We start from the raw sequence: 20,127 nt of genomic DNA, 5'->3' as shown, positions 1-20,127 counted from the left end.
TCAAAACTCAAAATATACCCAACATCTGGCTACTTCTCACTACTCAATCACTACCATCCAGTCAAGGCCACCATTATTCACCTGGACCATGGCAACAGACTTCTAACCTGTTCCATCTTTGTTCTCTTCAATTTGTTCCTATCATAATACCCAGAGCAATCTAACTGCAAAGTGAATTAGATCAAGTTTCTCTTAGGCTCAAAACCTTTCAAGGGTTTTCCATCTCACTTAGAGTTAAAGCCAAGTCCTATCAAAGGCCGAGAGGTTCTATATAACTCATACCTAATTTCCTTTCTTATTTCAGTTTCTGCTACTCTTCTCCTTGCTCATTCCACTTTACTCACATAGACTCTTTCCTGTTCATCAAACATGTCAGGCATAACTCCCATCTCAGGGCCTTTGTATCTGCTGTTCCCTCTACCTGGAACCCTTTTCTCCAGATATCTTCCATTGCTTGCTCCTTCATGTCTTAATAACATGATATTTCAGTAAGGCCTTTCCTGGTCACCAAACATCAGGCCCATCAGGCCCCACCATCCCCCATGCAGAGCTCCCTATCTTTCTTGCTTTTTCTCTAACAGTTTCTTACTTTCCTCCATACTCTAAATTTTACTTATCAATATTTTCATATCTCCCTAATGGAATATAAACCACAGGGGAACAGGAATATTGGTCATTTTTGTCTTTTTGTTAACTGGTATCCCCAGCATTGAGAATACTATCTGGGATATAGTAGATAAGAAATATATATATATATATATATATACACACACACACACACACACACACACACACACACACACACCTTGAGTGAAAAAAATGGTCAAAGGCAGGACCCTGAACCTCAGGCATATCTCAGATCCAGACTAGAAGAAAGCAAAGAGCTGAAACTGAAAAGGTGCATCCCAGGCAAGTCTGGCCCCTTTAATAAACTTTCTTGTAAGTCCTACCAGTGACCTGTGCTTACTTTGGCCAGAGTTACTTCATATGGGCATCTCTAGCTTCATAAAGGAACAGGGTAACTGAGTGCTTTAAATTGGTCACACTGACACTTGGAATATCAGAGTCTGATCATAAAGAAAAATGGATATTGGGCAAGCAACTAGCAATGTCTTCCACATGTTATTTCTTTATTTAGTCATTACTTACTGATTTCCTATTATTATGAATCAAGATATAATTCTCTTATATCCTTTATCTCTTATTATTTTTTAAAGTTCTGTATCAGGTCAGAAATTAGATTTATCAGTTCCTTTTCTTTCCTCCCTCCAACATTCCTAGTAGAATCTTCTGTCCCCTGCCCCAGTTTGGACTAGTTGCTCTCTCGGCCTAAGGCAAACTTACATCCTAAGATTTCTCTTCACTTCTTTCTTATGTAAGATCCTCCATTTCTTGGATCCTAAGAAATCTTGTTTCTTGGTTTATTCTGTTGCTTTTAGGCTGGCACATCTTCCAATAAATTCCTGAGTAAAGTGCCTGGCAGGTAAATATTTCTGAGAGCTATCAAATCTGAAAATGTCCCTGTTTTTTTTTTTTAATTTATTTTATATCTTTTCAGTGTAACAGTATTCATTGTTTTTGCACCACACCCAGTGCTCCATGCAATATGTGCCCTCCTTAATACCCACCACCTGGCTCCCCCAATCTCCCACCCCCCACCTCTTCAAAACCCTCAGATTGTTTTTCAGAGTCCATAGTCTCTCATGGTTCACCTCCCCTTCCAATTTCCCTCAACTCCCTTCTCCTCCCCATCTCCCCATGTCCTCCATGTTATTTGTTATGCTCCACAAATAAGTGAAACCATATGATACTTGACTCTCTCTGCTTGACTTATTTCACTCAGCATAATCTCTTCCAGTCCTGTCCATGTTGCTACAAAAGTTGGGTACTCATCCTTTCTGATGGAGGCATAATACTCCATAGTGTATACGGACCATATCTTCCTTATCCATTCGACCACTGAAGGGCATCTTGGTTCTTTCCACAGTTTGGCGACCGTGGCCATTGCTGCTATAAACATTGGGATACAGATGGCCCTTCTTTTCACTACATCTGTATCTTTGGGGTAAATACCCAGTAGTGCAATTGCAGGGTCATAGGGAAGCTCTATTTTTAATTTCTTGAGGAATCTCCACACTGTTCTCCAAAGTGGCTGCACCAACTTGCATTCCCACCAACAGTGTAAGAGGGTTCCCCTTTCTCCACATCCTCTCCAACACACGTTGTTTCCTATCTTGCTAATTTTGGCCATTCTAACTGGTGTAAGGTGGTATCTCAATGTGGTTTTAATTTGAATCTCCCTAAAGGCTAGTGATGATGAACATTTTTTCATGTGTCTGATAGCCGAAAATGTCCCTGTTTGAATGACGATTTAGAATTCTACATATAGATCACCTCCCTTCAGAATTATGAAAGCATCATTTTACTGTCTTCTCTCTGTGTCACTGTTGGGAAATCTGATTCCCATTCCTCTGTATGTATCTTATTTTCTTTTCTACTCTGAAAGCATTTCAGATCTTCTAGCTTTGGTTTCCTAAAACTCACAGAATACACCTTTGTATTGATCTTTTTCAGTCATGGGTTTTTTTCACACTAGAAACAAGCATCTTCCAGTTATGGGAATTTTTCTTCTTTTATTTTTTTTTGTTTCTTCCCTTCTCTTTCCTATTATTATTTAGATATTAAACCTTTGGACCTAATACTCTAATTTCCTTATCCTCTATTGCCTATTGTTCACTAATATGTCCTTTTGTCGTTCTGTTCTGCAGTACAGGGTTACCTCAACTTTCTCTTCCAATTCATTTATTAATTTTTCTATTTAAAATGCTGCCATATTTTTAATTCCCAAGAGCCTCTGCTCTTTTCCCCCAAGGATCATTTTTTAAAAATAGCTTCCTATTCTTATTTCAAAGATGCAACAGCTCCTCTTACATCTCTGTGGGGATTAATTTTAATTCCCTGAATTTGGTTCTGTTTATTGCACTGTCCCTGGTTCTTTATCTTCTTGTTTTAAACTCACAAAGATATTGGATTTACTGATGCAGAATTTCTTCAAAAGTATCATAATTTCTAGCTCTCTGGTTATATTTAAAAGTAAGTCTCTTTAAAAATTGATTGTGAGCTTGTTATGCATTGGTAGGCTTATTAACTTATAACTCCACTATAAGGATATTAGATGGCATATCTACCTTTTTAAAGGAAACTACCAAATATTGGTTTCTATAGCCACTGCTCTGGGTTGACAGGTGGGGTAGGGGAATAATTTATTTTTTTCAGAGAAGGATCCTTTAAACAGGTTACACAGAGACATATATCTCACTCCTAGAGAGGGGGAAGAGCTGGGGAAGATCTCACACATTTAATCCCATTATTCTTAGTCTAGTCACCTCACTTTTACTATGTATTGTGCTTAGCATCTTTAAGTCCAAAAACCCTCTGGGTTGATGTTTCCAGAAAATAATTATCCTATCTCATTTGTTCTTTACATAAACTGCCTCTAGCTTTCCTGTTTTAGCCTACATCTTAATCCCAGGCTAATCTCTATGCCTTCTCTCTAAACTCTTTTTTCACTTTCTAAACTATCTTTTCACTAAACTTTATTATCTTTCTACCTGGAATCCTACAACTTGCACTCATAGTGTCTTAGTTAGCACTCATAGTCTTAGTGATTTCATGTGTTTATATTCCTTGACCAGGTTACATTGGCAACTCAGCCCACATCTTACACTTCCTTAGTGCATCCCATTAATGGTGGCACTCAATAAATACAGTGTGATAGGTTTTATATAAGTAATATGCTGTTTCTAATAGTTGTAACTTAAAGTCATGGTTTGTCAATTATTATTTTATGAGAAAACCAAACTGATTTTCAATACAATTTGATGAAAGGAAAGATCAGGTAATGATGCTCTTAATTCTACAACTGAGGAAATTATGATAAAATGAGTTCCAAAAATTCACAATGTATCTGTGATAAGCTTAGAAAATAATTTATATTTTTACATAGCATGTCAAGTAATTCATTATAAGAACCAAAAAAGAAAACTATCTTTTCTTGGCATTTTTTAAAAGATTTATTTATTTACTTTAAAGAGAGAAAGCATGAGCAGTGGGAGGGGCAAAGGAAGGGTGAGAGAGAGAATTCCCAAGTAAACTCCCCCCGAGCACAGAGTCCAATGCAGGGCTCCATCCCAGAACCCTAAGATTATGACCCAAGATAAAACCAAGAATCAGTTACTTAAATGAGCCACCCAGGCACTCAACTGGCATTTTAAAATTATACCTAGAAATGTGTAACTGTTATAGAAAGAAATAAGGGTATAGCTAACTATATTATATACTTTTGTAGCTGACTATCTATATACACGATTCAAATAATTTAATCTAAAACCACCATAATTGAGGTTATATCTATCTTAATGATAACATTGCTTTTAAATAATTGCACAAAAACCTGTAAATATAAATGTGACTTAAAGCACAATAATTTAAAGAATTTAGAAATTCCACCATACTGGTATACAATTTAATAGTCTCCAATGGTGGAACTATTATTCCCTTTGTAAAATATTTATAAAATGAAGTTTGTAAAATAGTTTAAGAAATTCAAAGTGGAAATTATTAAACACTTTCTTATAATAAAATGATTTTAGGAGAACAAAAAGAAGAGAGAAATATTCTGATAGCTAATGAGACTAAAACGCTAAATTATATCTCATACTTTCAATGCATTTCAAACTAGGAGTAGGGATAGTCTGAAAAACCAACTTTAAATTTTTTTTTTAAAGATTTTATTTATTTATTTGACATACAGAGATCACAAGTAGGCAGAAAGGCAGGCAGAGAGAAAGAGGAGAAAGCAGGCTCTCCATGGAGCAGAGAGCCCTATGTGGGGCTCGATCCCAGGACCCTGGGATCATGACCTGAGCCGAAGGCAGAGGCTTTAACCCACTGAGCCACCCAGGCGCCCCTGAAAAACCAACTTTAAAAAACAAATTTCATACCGAACATATGTACATGTAAGTCCTGATTTATACACTTTTGAATTTGCAAGTGAAGGGTCTCATTCTTAAATGGTACCATCTTTAGGTCACTGGACCAACAACATGAACTAAGCGTTGGCCATGATGACGAGCTATAAAATCCCATTATTCAACAGAGGGAAAAATCCAACCTCAAAATGTATCCTCTGAAATCCTTTATGTTTTTGTAGTTGCCCTGCTAATTGCTAAACAACTGGACCTTTTGAAGAAATAAGGATGCCTTAAAAAGAAGACAACCAAGATGAATTCTGTAAAGTCTTAAACTTGCCATTTTGGAGGGGGGGGGGAAATGTTTATATTAGTTAAGGAGTGGCTATAATCAAAGACTGAGAGTTCAACTATGTTAGCACCAAGGTACTGAGGAACTTTAATTTCACTCCTTTTTTAAGACTATGTTGTGGTCAGTTATCAAGCCAAATATATGGGGAAAACTATAAAAATTTAAGCCTGTGTTATGTTTGGAGTCACCACACCTCACAAAAGGAGGACCCTTGAATAACTTGGGGAATACTTATTTTGCAACTAACAAAAGGTTAAGGGGATCCTTTTAAAAATTTAGTTTGAGCACTAAATTTTTAATTTACTGTAATATTAGAGATCTTTAAGATAATGCACATACACACATATTTTTAGAAGACTTAGCTTGCAGTCTTGTTTAGAAACTGAGGAAGTGGATAAATAATATTAGGAGGTCTCTCAAAGGCCCTAAAGATGTGGGGACTAATCAGGATGGACAGGATGGAGGTCAAGCTATCTTATTAAAACGTATAATCAACTCTCAATAGATGCTGAAAAAGCATTTGACAAAGTACAGCATCCGTTCCTGATCAAAACTCTTCAAAGTGTAGGCGCAGAGGGCACAAACCTCAATATTATCAAAGCCATCTATGAAAACCCACCACAAATATCATTCTCAATGAGGAAAACTGAAAGCTTTTCCGCTAAGGTCAGGAACACGGCAGGGATGTCCATTATCACCACTGCTATTCAACATAGTACTAGAAGTCCTAGCCTCAGCAATCAGACAACAAAAAGAAATTAAAGGCATCCAAATCAGCAAAGAAGAAGTCAAACTATCAGTCTTTGCAGATGATATGATACTATATGTGGAAAAACCAAAAGACTCCACTCCAAAACTGCTAGAACTTGTACAGGAATTCAGTAAAGTGTCAGGATATAAAATCAATGCACAGAAATCAGTTGCATTTCTTTACACCAACAACAAGACAGAAGAAACAGAAATTAAGGAGTCAATCCCATTTACCATTGCACCCAAAACCGTAAGATACCTAGGAATAAACCTAACCAAAGAGGCAAAGAATCTATACTCAGAAAACTATAGAGTACTCATGAAAGAAATTGAGGAAGACACAAAGAAATGGAAAAATGTTCCATGCTCCTGGATTGGAAGAACAAATATTGTGAAATGTCTATGCTACCTAAAACCATATACACATTTAATGCAATCCCTATCAAAATCCCAACCAATTTCTTCAAAGAAATGGAAAAAACAATCCTAAAATTTATACGGATCCAGAAAAGACCTCGAATAGCCAAAGGAATATTGAAAAAGAAAGCCAAAGCTGGTGGCATCACAATTCCGGACTTCAAGCTCTATTACAAAGCTGTCATCATCAAGACAGTATGGTACTGGCACAAAAACAGACACATAGATCAATGGAACAGAATAGAGAGCCCAGAAATAGACCCTCAACTCTATGGTCAACTAATCTTAGACAAAGCAGCAAAGAATGTCCAATGGAAAAAAGACAGCCTCTTCAACAAATGGCGTTGGGAAAACTGGACAGCCACATGCAGAAAAGCGAAACTGGACCATTTCCTTATACCTCACACGAAAATAGACTCAAAATGGATGAAGGACCTCAATGTGAGAAAGGAATCCATCAAAATCCTTGAGGAGAACACAGGCAGCAACCTCTTCGACCTCAGCCACAGCAACTTCTTCCTAGGAACGTCGCCAAAGGCAAGGGAAGCAAGGGCAAAAATGAACTACTGGGATTTCATCAAGATCAAAAGCTTTTGCACAGCAAAGGAAACAGTTAACAAAACCAAAAGACAACTGACAGAATGGGAGAAGATATTTGCAAACGACATATCAGATAAAGGGCTAGTATCCAAAATCTATAAAGAGCTTAGCAAACTCAACACCCAAAGAACAAAGAATCCAATCAAGAAATGGGCAGAGGACATGAACAGACATTTCTGCAAAGAAGACATCCAGATGGCCAACAGACACATGAAAAAATGCTCCACATCACTCGGCGTCAGGGAAATACAAATCAGAACCACAATGAGATACCACCTCACACCAGTCAGAATGGCTAAAATTAACAAGTCAGGAAATGACAGATGCTGGCGAGGATGCGGAGAAAGGGGAACCCTCTTACACTGTTGGTGAGAATGCAAGCTGGTGCAACCACTCTGGAAAACAGCATGGAGGTTCCTCAAAGTTGAAAATAGAGCTCCTCTATGACCCAGCAATTGCGCTACTGGTTATTTACCCTAAAGATACAAACGTAGTGACCGGAAGGGGCACGTGCACATGAATGTTTAAAGCAGCAATGTCCACAATAGCCAAACTATGGAAAGAACCTAGATGTCCATCAACAGATGAATGGATAAAGAAGATGTGGTATATATATACAATGGAATACTATGCAGCCATCAAAAGAAATGAAATCTTGCCATTTGTGATGACGTGGATGGAACTAGAGGGTATTATGCTTAGCGAAATAAGTCAATTGGAGAAAGACAACTATCATATGATCTCCCTGATATGAGGAAGTGGAGATGCAATGTGGGGGATTTGGGGGGTAGGAAAAGAATAAATGAAACAAGATGGGATCAGGAGGGAGACAAACCATAAGTGACTCTTAATGTCACAAAACAAACTGAGGGTTGCTGGGGGGAGGGGGTTCGGGAGAGGGTGGTGGGGTTATGGACATTGGGGAGGGTATGTGCTATGGTGAGTGCTGTGAAGTGTGTAAACCTGGCGATTCACAGACCTGTACCCCTGGGGCTAATAATACATAATATGTTTATAAAAAAATATAAAAATAAAAAAAAAATAGCGTGCCCCCAAAAAATTAAAAAAAAATTATATATATAAACATATCATCACATTAAGAATGTGTTGATACTAAAAGGTCTATTTTAGGAATAAGTTATCAACCTCAAAAATTAAGCACAAAATATAACAGAACATAAAGAAAGATAAATTTCATTGGAAATATTAAAAGTGACTCATTGTCACTACTACTAAGAAACCACTACGGTCAGTCTGGTATAAATTAGAGAAGTAATTATATATATATATATTTATATTTATATTTATATTTATATTTATATCATGATAGGATATATATATATATATATCCTATCATGAAAATCCCTTTTCTGCATTGAAGTAATTTAACAGTGAAGGACATCTTCCTCCTTATTCTCCCTCTATACGAACACACACAAACTTGCTTAACAATTAAAATGCAATAGCACCTATTTAAAAAGGATTGCTTAGGGGTGCCTGGGTGGCTCAGTCAGTTAAGCGTCTGCCCTCAGCTCAGGTCATGATCTTAGGGTAATGGGATCGAGCCCTGTGTTAGGCTCCCTGCTCAGCGGGGACCCTGCTTCTCCCTCTCCCTCTGCCTCTTCTGCTGCTTGTGTGCTTTCTCTATGTCAAATAAAGAAAATCTTTCAAAAAAATTAAATTAAAAAAAAGAAGGATGGAATATTGGGATGCTTCACTGCTTATTTTAAGATGCCTAACATGTTCCAACTTACCCTGTGCAATGGTAAGGGTGGAGGCCATGAGACAGACCTCTTACTCTGGGTAGTAAGCTTGCCCTCCAGTCAAATTATTTTGAGCCTGCTTTTAAGGTGAGTAATGGCATTGAGAAATACAATGCGTTATACTAAATTTAAAACTTTCTGGAGCATATTTTGTATTCAAGTTTTAAAGTTTGATTAAAACTTTAATGAAAACAAATTATGAATTTTTAAGTAATCTCATCCTTTTGAATAGACTCCTAAGTCAAATTTAGAATGTATTATGCTGCTAATAATATTAATTCAGCCTTGTAAACAATCTCTGGAAAAAAAATCATTTGTGCCATTTGAGGAGTTAACTAGTTACCTTCAAGAGTAAAAGTAAGCTAGTTTAAACAAAAAACTGAAGAAAAACTAGAGTTCGTTAAAATGATAGTCTATATTCAAATACTCAATTAAGATACGTTCATAATAACTACAAATTCAACATTACAGATTTATGGATAGAGCCAAAGGCCTAAACTTCAAACAAGAATAGTTAGACCTAAAATAAATCATATTATAATCAAATAAGATTTTAAATTCATACAGGATATTCAATTCCATAAAACAGTTATAATTATTAGTTATACTGATATAACTTCAATTACATGTATGAGCAGAATAATGACTAATGATTCTTCTAATCACAAGCAAGTAAGATTTTTCTAGGAAACTAGAATTTATTAAGTCTATAAACAAAGCTAAGCCAACTGTCCATTATTTTCTGATCAATGGTTACTAATTATTATATCCTGAATCTAGACCCATTTAACATGTAGCTCATGTTGTCTAGGCCCTAACTGTGTTAACAGAACTTTCTGTGACAGAAATGTTCTTTATCTAACTGTCCATATGACAACATTTGGCTACTGAGCACTTAAAATGTGGGTAGTACAACCGAGGAACTGAATTTTTTTTTAATTAAATTTTTTATTTATTTTCAGCATAACAGTATTCATTGTTTTTTCACCACACCCAGCGCTCCATGCAATCTGTGCCCTCCCCAATACCCACCACCTGGTTCCCCCAACCTCCCACCCCCCGCCCCTTCAAAGCCCTCAGGTTGTTTTTCACAGTCCATAGTCTCTCATGGTTCACCTCCCCTTCCAATTTCCCTCAACTCCCTTCTCCTCTCCATCTACCCTTGTCCTCTATATTATTTGTTATGCTCCACAAATAAGTGAAACCATATGATACTTGACTCTCTCTGCTTGACTTATTTCACTCAGCATAATCTCTTCCAGTCCTGTCCATGTTGCTACAAAAGTTGGGTATTCGTCCTTTCTGATGGAGGCATAATACTCCATAGTGTATGTGGACCACATCTTCCTTATCCATTCATCCGTTGAAGGGCATCTTGGTTCTTTCCACAGTTTGGCGACCGTGGCCATTGCTGCTATAAACACTGGGGTACAGATGGCCCTTCTTTTCACTACATCTGTATCTTTGGGGTAAATACCCAGTAGTGCAATTGCAGGGTCATAGGGAAGCTCTATTTTTAATTTCCTGAGGAATCTCCACACTGTTCTCCAAAGTGGCTGCACCAGTTTGCATTCCCACCAACAGTGTAAGAGGGTTCCCCTTTCTCCACATCCTCTCCAACACACGTTGTTTCCTGTCTTGCTAATTTTGGCCATTCTAACTGGTGTAAGGTGGTATCTCAATGTGGAGGAACTGAATTTTTAACTTTATTTAATTTTAATTAGTTTAAATTTATTTTTAAATAGCCACAGGTGACTGGTGGCTATCTTATTAAATAGCACAACTTAAAGGATTCAAAAAAAATAAGAGCAAATGTCTTGTTACATTAAGTCTAACTCTAGACCACTTGTTGATTTCCATAAGCATGGTGCCCATCAATGTTTACTAGAGTAATATGCCAAAACATCTTCTGTCCTGTGGCTTTATCTTCAGTCAAAAATATTATCAAATCTATATGCCAGGAAACATCTAATACAACATTCAGGCAAATATAAACAAAAAAATACCATTTTTATTAGTGTTCATAGTGTCAGTACAACTATACTAATTAATGAGGCAGCCTGGTGGCCTATGTCAATCTATATAATGTTAGTTCTAGAATGACTAGAATTCAAACTATGAAATATCCACTCCTAAAAAGTTTTTGTCCATTACCTATCAAAAACACAAGAATACCAAATACTGCATAGCTTTCAGCTCCACTGGTTAAACACTGCAAAAATATGTCAAACCATTTTACCTGACAGACATATTTGTCCTTCCATTTGCTCAGCACACAGTGACTGTTTTGCATCAATTCCTGAAGGAAACAGAAAAAGAGAGAGTGCAGTTGACTATACACATTGTTGTTATCAGAGTGTTTCTGACTGGCAAGCACATTAAAAAAAAAAAAAAAAAAGATCAGCTTGCCACACAAAGATGCAACTGTTTTGGAACTCCTTACTAGACAAAAGCAAAGCTATCATCACCAGGAGAGTTGATCCTTTATGAAAATTAAAACTGTTGAAAGATGTTTTAAAACAAATTTGTTTGTTGCCATTTTTGAAACTTTTGAAAGATACCTCCAACTCCTTGAGTGAGTCTCGAAGTTTCTCTGGGCGTCTATTTTTGAGTGTCCACAGATAATCTCGTGCTGGCAAATGAAACATGTACTACAGTTAGTTAAACATGATTTAAAAAGGAAACTCTGCTTAGAAGTGTGCCTTAGGAGGATTAAAATAAAACACCTCCTTAATTGAGAGGAAGTGAGCTTCATTTCCATCATCAAATAACAGCCTTTTGAAAGGCTTTGTCATAGGAACAGGATTTTTACCACAAAACAATCTCAGTGATCATAATTTTATGATGACAACCAACAGAGCTCAGAGAATCCCTGGGAAAGTTTCCTAGTCCTGTGAATCTGGTACCTAATTGTAAATGACCAACTCTTCACCAGAGAATGAACTTTCTCATACAAATCATTAGAAGTTCAATCCAAAAGAAATTCCAAATTCTGCAAATAACCCTCTCAGACCTGAAAATTCCTAAGAGTGAATGGATATACTGAGGAAAGAATAAAACACAAAATATCATGCACAGAATATAAATTCAAAAGTAAGCATCACCTATTAAAACTTTTTTATTTAAAATGAACCTCTTTAAAATGTACACCACAATTCAATAATGATAAGCCTTTGTTTTGTTTTAAATGCATTTAATTAAAAGAGAAAAGTAGTTAGCAGAATCTCAATGTTAGCCTAAAACAAACTAAAAAGTTTTATTTAAAAGAACAAATTGCAGGCGCCTGGGTGGCTCAGTCAGTTAAACAGCTGCCTTTGGCTCAGGTCATGATCCCAGGGTCCTGGGATCGCGTCCTACATTGGGCTCCCTGCTCCGCAGACAGCCTGCTTCTCCCTCTCCCTGCAGCTCTGCCTACTTGTGCTATCTGTCAAATAAATAAATAAAATCTTTAAAAAAATAAAAGAAAAGAAATAAAAGAACAAAATGTTAAGTTCATTATCATATCTGTTTCATCACAAAAATAAATTCACCTTTGAATTCTCCCAAATAATAATTCTAAAAATGAGTTGTATATACGTGTGTATGTTCTATGCATACTTATTTAATACACAGTATATACAGATATTTAAATTTAAATTTTACAGAATTACTATAATCTTATTTCAGCAAATTAATTTCATTCTATAAACATAATGTATGATGTATAGAGCATATGTGCAAAGTTTTAAATTTATATTGCAGTCACTAATACAGCATTAGAAAAAACTGTCAGGGGCTCCTGGGTGGCTCAGTCGGTTAAGTGACTGCCTTCAGCTCAGGTCATGATCCCAGAGTTCTGGGATCTAGTCCCACATCAGGCTCCCAGCTCTGCAGGGAATCTGCTTCTCCCTCTGACCTCCTATGCTCTCTCTTACTCGCTCTCTCTCTCAAATAAATAAAGAAAACTTTAAAAAAAAAAACAAAACTGTCAGCTTGCCCATTTAAAACAAGAGAACAAGTCGGACTTTCAGCTCCACCTGTATTCCAAATAAAACTTAAATTATATTTAATTTCAAGTCATTAAAGCCATCTTTCATTACAGCCATATTATATATATTTATGTATCTGAGAACAGAAAAGACTAGAAAGAATAAAATGCTAATACTAATCATTGCAAATTTTTTTTTTTTTTTACAAATTTTCTTTTCTTAAAATGGGCAAAACATACTAACAATTCAGGCATGGTACATATAACAAAGTGTTATCAGAATTTAAATATGATACACTTAATTTTTTTTAAGATTTTATTTATTTATTTGACAGACAGAGATCACAAGTAGGCAGAGAGGCAGGCAGAGAGAGAGAGGAAGAAGCAGGCTCCCCATGGAGCAGAGAGCCTGATGTGGGGCTTGATCCCAGGATCCTGGGATCATGACCTGAGCCAAAGGCAGAGGCTTTAACCCACTGAGCAACCCAGGCGCCCTGATACACTTATTTTAAATATATTAAGTGATATAAATAAATATGGTTCGTTAAGAAAGTTTATGTTTACACAGGCGTATATATTTTCAAAACTGGATAGAGATTTCAATGGTCTAAATTAGAAATGCTTACCAAATATAATTGTCACTCATATGTTTATATACCTAAACAATGGGAATTTATAATCTTAAGAAATTTGGAAGGAGTAACATTTTCTATTTGTGCAGAAAGCTTAAAATATTTTCTAAGACTGAATCTTCAGGGATATTAAAGTTCCAGTTTTATAATAATTACAAAAAAGTATAAAATAAGCTTACATTCTGCCAGTTTCTGCTTTTCTGCTAAGTTACCATGCTCTGTCACTGATACTGTGGCAGGAGAAAGAAGGAAAGAAGAAAAAAAAGTGGAAATTATTTTAATTAAAATACTTTGTATTTTTAAACGCACATATATAATGTACATTACACACATTGTTGAGACTAATAAATTACGCTAAATTTTTTAAAGGCAATTCGAAAAAATATGCCATAATGTGGGTTCATTTCATATAGGTATTGCCTAAATTTTTAGTAAAAAGGCTTACATAGCACAACAGGTGGGCCAATATCCTGAGCTCACAGTCTCATCACATAGGGAGGAGAACTGCACCCGAATCCAGAACAGAAGCTGCTTAAGTCTGTCATCAGAACCATGAAGTTAGCCTATTAACCACCAAGCTAAGCACACAGGATGCCCACACAAGCCCCCTTCAACAGAGACCAAACCAGGAAGTAACTAGCTAAAAAGACCTTTTGGCCTGTCATGAAACTTCTGGGATTAACAGGATTAATCAGATAAAGAAAATTGATCATTCACTCAGAAATGCCTATTTCAGATATCAGGTGAGGATCCGGGAGGCCAGCAACAGTGGGACCCACGCATTAACAATGCCCTCTACTGGGACACTGATAGATAAACGTGAATAGACTGTCCAGTTATCAGTTGGATCAGAAGTAAAATGACAATTTTCATGTCCTTCTATGGCATTTTCTCAATTTTACTCTATTTTATATAGAACAGATATCAACCTCAGTATTTTTCTAAAGAATGGAAATGAGTTTTTTTTAATTTTAGAATTTACCTAAGCTCAAAAAAAAAAGTTTTTAATGGTCAGTATTATATAGTTCAGAATATTTCATTTATAAAAATTAGTTGAGTAGAACAGATGCTTTACCTGGTGGGTCTTTCTTATCATAATACTGATAGATCCCTATGTCTCTATCTATGGAAAAGAAGAAATAAAATTAGATTATGGTAAAAAGTTCTGGAGAATAAGAAGCCAAACCGTATTATACAGCAAGACTGGGTAACCGTTACGGGGTGGGTAGGCAAAGAGAGAAACAATCTTTTTATGTTACTAGAAATAAATAAGTTCAAAAGTATCTGGACATGAGTTCATGTCCAGATTTTGGGGATATGCAGGAACTGGACTGTATATCAATCTAATTTAAAAAGATTTACACATAACCAGAAGGGCATGAGGAAAAGAGTAGTAAAATTAACTGAAATCAAGGAAGACCAACTTTTCTCTTTCACACTTCCTCTGATATTTTTCACAGGGTGCTACCAAAAAGAACTGCTTCTATGCAATGCCAAATGAAATTAGAGGATGGGAAAAAAACTGCCCTAACTGTTGGATTCTGAGCTATTGCTTTCTTTTCTCTAGGTTAGTTTGAATCTAGTATGGTGCTTGGGCGAAATATCCAGGAGAGAAAGAGGAAAGTATGGTTAAATTATCTGAAGTTTGCTTAGACTCAAAAATCTTCCAAACCCATTCTAATTCAGGTGCTCTCTCAGGGATACAAAAGCAAAGCACGGCTTCCTAGACGTTGACAGTGATTTAACCAAGGACTCTGTCCTTCAACTGAATTTCAGGAAAACCAAATAATTTTGTCCATTTTGTTCCTATCTGTGAATAGTGAAATATTTTTTCTTCTTTTAAGTAATAGTTGTTTCCCTCCATGCAAAATAATTCTAGTTACTAACAAAAGGATCCAACTGTTTCTAAAGAAGTGGAAGCAGTACAGGCTGCCCCCTAGTGACTAACTGTTCCAAACTTTCTCAAACTGAAACAAGAAACTTCCCCCCAAAAAATGTATTACAGCTATGATTTTTATTTTTAGTTTTTAAAGATTTATTTATTTAAGTAATCTCTATATCCACTATGAGGCTCAAACTCACAACCCCAAAATCAAATGTCACATACTCTACCAACTGAGCCAGCCAGGCACCCCATATAATTAACTTTTTAAATAGAGTTTTTCAAAAACACTCAATCCTGTGTACTTATTAAAGCTCCATTCTATTCATCATGACACTAATTGGGACATATAACTTTTTTTTTAGATTTTATTTTTAGGTAATTTCTACATCCAATTTGGGACTCAAATTTACAATCCTGAGATCAAGAATCACATGTTCTACCAACTGAGCCAGCCAGGCACCCCAGGACATATAATTTTTAAGAATACAGTTTATTTCTATTAGATAGATTGAAAATATCTAATAAGGGAAAGGGAAAGGTCAAATGTAGGACTCCTAATAATACTTTATTACATGATGATTTTATGGTGTGTTATTCTCTGATAGTTTAAAACATGTCCTTATGATCTTTATACTTTGCAATACATATGCTTACTTCAATAAAAAGTTTTTTTTTAATCTAAAAACCATAAGCATTATAAACACAAGCAATATTATCTAGTGTAATTCTTCATCATTAGATGCAGCCAACTTTTTACAACTCTAGAACAGAACTATGAAGACCATAAAGGGATCTGAGTTCTTTTTTTTTTTTAAGTTTTTAAATTTATTTAAGTAATCTCTACATCCAGTGTGGGGCTCAAACCTACCACCCCAAGATTAAGAGTCACAAGCTCTACTGACTGAGCCATTCAGGCACCCCCTCATACTTTTTTTTTTTTTAAGATTTTATTTATTTATTTGACAGAGAGAGAGATCACAAGTAGGCAGAGAGGCTGGGCGGGGGGGGGGAGCAGTCTCCCTGCTGAGCAGAGAGCCAGACATGGGGTTCGATCCCAGGACCCTGAGATCATGACCTGAGCTGAAGGCAGAGGCTTAACCCACTGAGCCACCCAGGTGCGCCACCTCACACTTCTTTTTAAAAAATGTTTGCATTGATACCTTTTTGAGCTTTCTAGAAAAATATCACTAATTGTGATATTACCAGTGTCTTTGCAGATATAAAAAGATGGCTATTTTTGGCTTTTGATCCTTTTAAAATTATCTAATTAAAAAATGTGCAGGGTTTTAAAAAACTCAGATATACTGCTCAAGTCTTTCAACATAAGCAACACTGCCACACTGTGTATCTTCTAGCTGTTAATACCTTCTCCTTAGAGATAACTATTTGCAATTATGAGTTGTTTCTTCTGTATATTCCTCCATATTTATAAATAGTTTTCTCACTTTATTATTTCTTGATTCTTCAGTTGTAGATATTATCTATTGCCTATCCACTATGGAAATTGAGAATTCAGTTATCTTTTACCACTGTGTACCCCTCTCTACCTACAGACACTTAACTTCAACTTCTCCAAATCTTCCCAATATAACTAGAGCACAATTTTTGGATAAGTCAGTGCTTACAATATTAATGAATACATAAATACTCACAACCGAACCATGGAGAAGGTACACTATAATTGCATTTCCTTTTTTTTTTTTAAACAACTTCCCTGATGTTAAAAATTGTCTTTTCATTTGCTTTAAAAAAAAAAAAAAAAAAGTTAACACGGGTGCCTGGGTGGCTCAGTCAGTTAAGCATCTGCCTTTGGCTCAGGTCACGATCCCAGGATCTGGGGATCGCGTCCCACATTGGGCTCCCTGCTCAGTGGGGAGTCTGATTCTCCCTCTCCCCTCTCCCCCCAGCTCGTGGTCACACTCTCTCTCAAATAAATAAATAAAATATTTTTTAAGAATGTTAACGCTTACTTAACTTACTTAATTAAGTTAAGTAAGTTAATTAAGTTAACTTAATTAAGTTAAGAATGTTAACTTACTTACTTAACGCTTAATCTCCAATCTCCAATATAGTCTGACATATATCAGTGACCAATCAGTATAATTTTTTTCATTGATAACATCTCCCCTAGAGCCTCATGATCCTCTACTATTCTGGACCGCCTAACTTCTAGGTCTGATGCACAATGTCTATTTTCTTGACTAGACAGGTGTGTCTTCTGTCCCGATTTAATTCCCTTCTTTGGTAAGACACATATGCTCTGGTAGTTTAATGAGAAAAGGAAGGTAAATTTGGTGAGTATTTACATAGCTGAAAATGTCTTCTCACAACTGACTGACTACCTGGCTGGAAAGAGAATACTAAGTTGGAAATAATTTCTCTCTGAATTTTGAAGACATCATTCCATTGTCGTTTACTTTCTCTGTTGCGTAAAAGTATTTATCCATTCTCCTGCTGGGTTGTTTCTAGTTTCCTGTGTCATAAACATTACTATTATGAACATTTTGGTACAAGTCTCCTGGTACACAAGTGTTGGGGCTTTTGCTAGAGGATATAGCCAGGAGTGGAATTACTGGTCAATACATGACATACAGCTTCAACTACACTAGATAATGCCAAATGGTTTCCTAAACTGGTTGGACCAATTTATACTTTAACTAGTAGTGAAACAAGCTGAATTTCTCCCTGTGTGTTTTTTTTTCTCTTCTATTTTCGGAGAGAATTCTTTTTTCTTTTGAGTTTAAAATTTTTTTCTGCTATTTTCAATTTCCAAGAGGTCAGAATAACTCTCCAGTTTTCTGAAACTTCTGTATTTTGTTTCTTGCTCTTCATATTTAAAAATGAGGCACTAGAAAGCTGATTAGAAGCTCTGGGTACATGAACAAGGTTTGCCAACCGGTGGGCTTCAACTGATCAGCCAGGGACCAGGGTGCTTCACTGGAGGACTCCTCAAATATCAATGTCAATAGGGCTTCTCCCTGGGGTCATGCAGTTGCTCCAGGCCCTCAAACTCCCTCTTTCTTGGAAAGTATACAACTGGCTGCAATACATTTCAAAATCAAGTGGGATTAAGAGGAATTCACCCATCAGTATGTAGGTTTTCACTTCATTACTGTTTTCACTTCTGAACCTTTCCCCTGTCTTCTCTTCCTGGGGCTGATGTCTCCAAGTCTAGAGCCTCTCTAATTAAATACTTCCACATGTATGAGAGGTATCTCACTACTTCTTAAGCAAACTTTCAAGTCCCTTTGTTGTCACCCTCATGCTGAATCCCCATCCTTCTGCAGTATACGGCTTCTCAAACTTACTTTCTAGAATTTTGAGACACAAAGTGGCTGTCTTTGGAATTCTTTTCTGCAGACGTTTGACACTCAGATTTTGAAGCTTTGCTAATTCCTCCATCCCTTCCATCTTCCAAAAATTGCCCAATTGCAATAGTCTCCTCTCCTCTCCTCTCTTAGTCCTTGTGGATTTGTGACATCTTTATTTTAATTCACTTACTCTCTCATTTGAGAAGAATTTGGGGAGGAAGCAAATGTGTGTTAAATCTACCTTGTTTAACTGGAAATTCTATCCTTAGCACATTTTGGGCCAAGTAACCTTAGTGAAATTATAATTACATTTGCAAGGCAAACCATCTTCTTAGTAATGATGCTAAAGGCATATAAATAAAACTCTCCTCCTAACTACTAGAGTTGTTTTGGATAATCCAAGAGGAGAAGATTTTTTAAAACCTATTTCTTAGCAATACATACTTTATGCTATAAAACTAATAAGCATCATTAAAATATAATTACACTACTCCTGTCCCCAAAAATGTGAAATGAAAAAATATGAACATAATTAATTGTACATCTTAGCTGTATGTTTGATATATTATCTTAATATCAAGTAGAAACACCTTTACCATTAGCTAGCTAGCCTGCAAATATTTATTAATACAAAGGAGTCGTTATGAGCACTCCCAGGAAAAAAATGAACATGCATTTATCTTGAAAAGAAACAAACATTAGGCCAATAAAATTAATTTTCACAACATAAAATCTAACTCAAGCTGAAAAAATAACTTATTCAGAGTAACTAAAAAGAATATTTTTCATTAGCCAATTTTTTCATTAAGTATAAGAAAATTATGCAACTCTAGCTAGAGAGTCCAGGCTCTAACCTTTGCTAGTACTTACTTATAACGCTATAACTTATACTTGAAAAATACTGAAATTAACCCAGAGCTCATTTACCTCCAATGTGTAAGGTATTCTTCAAAGACCACAGGTGCAGTTCAGTCAAGCAGAAAGACATCTGATGGCAGAAGAAATCTCTGTCCTGTTTAAAAAATAGTTAAAAAGAGATGACAATTATCTTCTATTTTCAATAAAACCAAGATCCCTTAGAAAAATAACAGAACATTTGACACTACTCATATTTGATATGGGGTCCATTAGAATAAACATATTTTAACATATCCTTGGTTAATTATCCAGAAATAAACTCTAGAAAAAAGAAAAATACACTCTTCCTAAATGTACTATGCCATTTCACTGAGAAACATGGTAAGAAGAATATATGTATTTGAATTTTAAGTAAGTTGTTTGATTTTCAAGGCTCTGAGTATGTTTAAAATTATTTAGTATTTAAGCATTTTTAAAACATTTTAAGAAAAGGAAACATCTTTTAAGTAATTAATTCATACAAACACATTTTGTGGTGTATTTTTTTTAAATTTTTTTAAAATAATTTTTAAAGGTTTTTATTTATGTATTTATTTGACAGAGAGAGAACACAAGTAGGGAG

At 35.8% G+C, this 20,127-nt stretch overlaps 1 protein-coding gene across 1 annotated transcript in view; it reads right to left on the bottom strand.

Moving 5' to 3' along the window:
• WDPCP (WD repeat containing planar cell polarity effector) overlaps positions 1-19,656 on the bottom strand; it is a 345,410-nt gene extending 325,754 nt beyond the window's left edge. Inside the window, exons 1-5 of the mRNA XM_080831550.1 lie at positions 19,575-19,656; positions 14,527-14,574; positions 13,631-13,681; positions 11,414-11,484; positions 11,092-11,151 (exon numbers count right to left, since the gene is read on the bottom strand). Of these exons, the coding sequence (XP_080687676.1) occupies positions 11,092-11,151; positions 11,414-11,484; positions 13,631-13,681; positions 14,527-14,574; positions 19,575-19,635 (291 nt within the window). The 5' untranslated portion in view covers positions 19,636-19,656. The remainder of the gene's footprint in view (positions 1-11,091; positions 11,152-11,413; positions 11,485-13,630; positions 13,682-14,526; positions 14,575-19,574) is intronic.
• Positions 19,657-20,127: the final 471 nt, after the last annotated feature.

This window comes from Martes martes (assembly GCF_963455335.1).
Source record: "Martes martes genome assembly, contig: scaffold_78, whole genome shotgun sequence".
Lineage (NCBI taxonomy): Eukaryota > Metazoa > Chordata > Mammalia > Carnivora > Mustelidae > Martes > Martes martes.
This window is presented reverse-complemented; position numbering and strand designations above follow the sequence as displayed.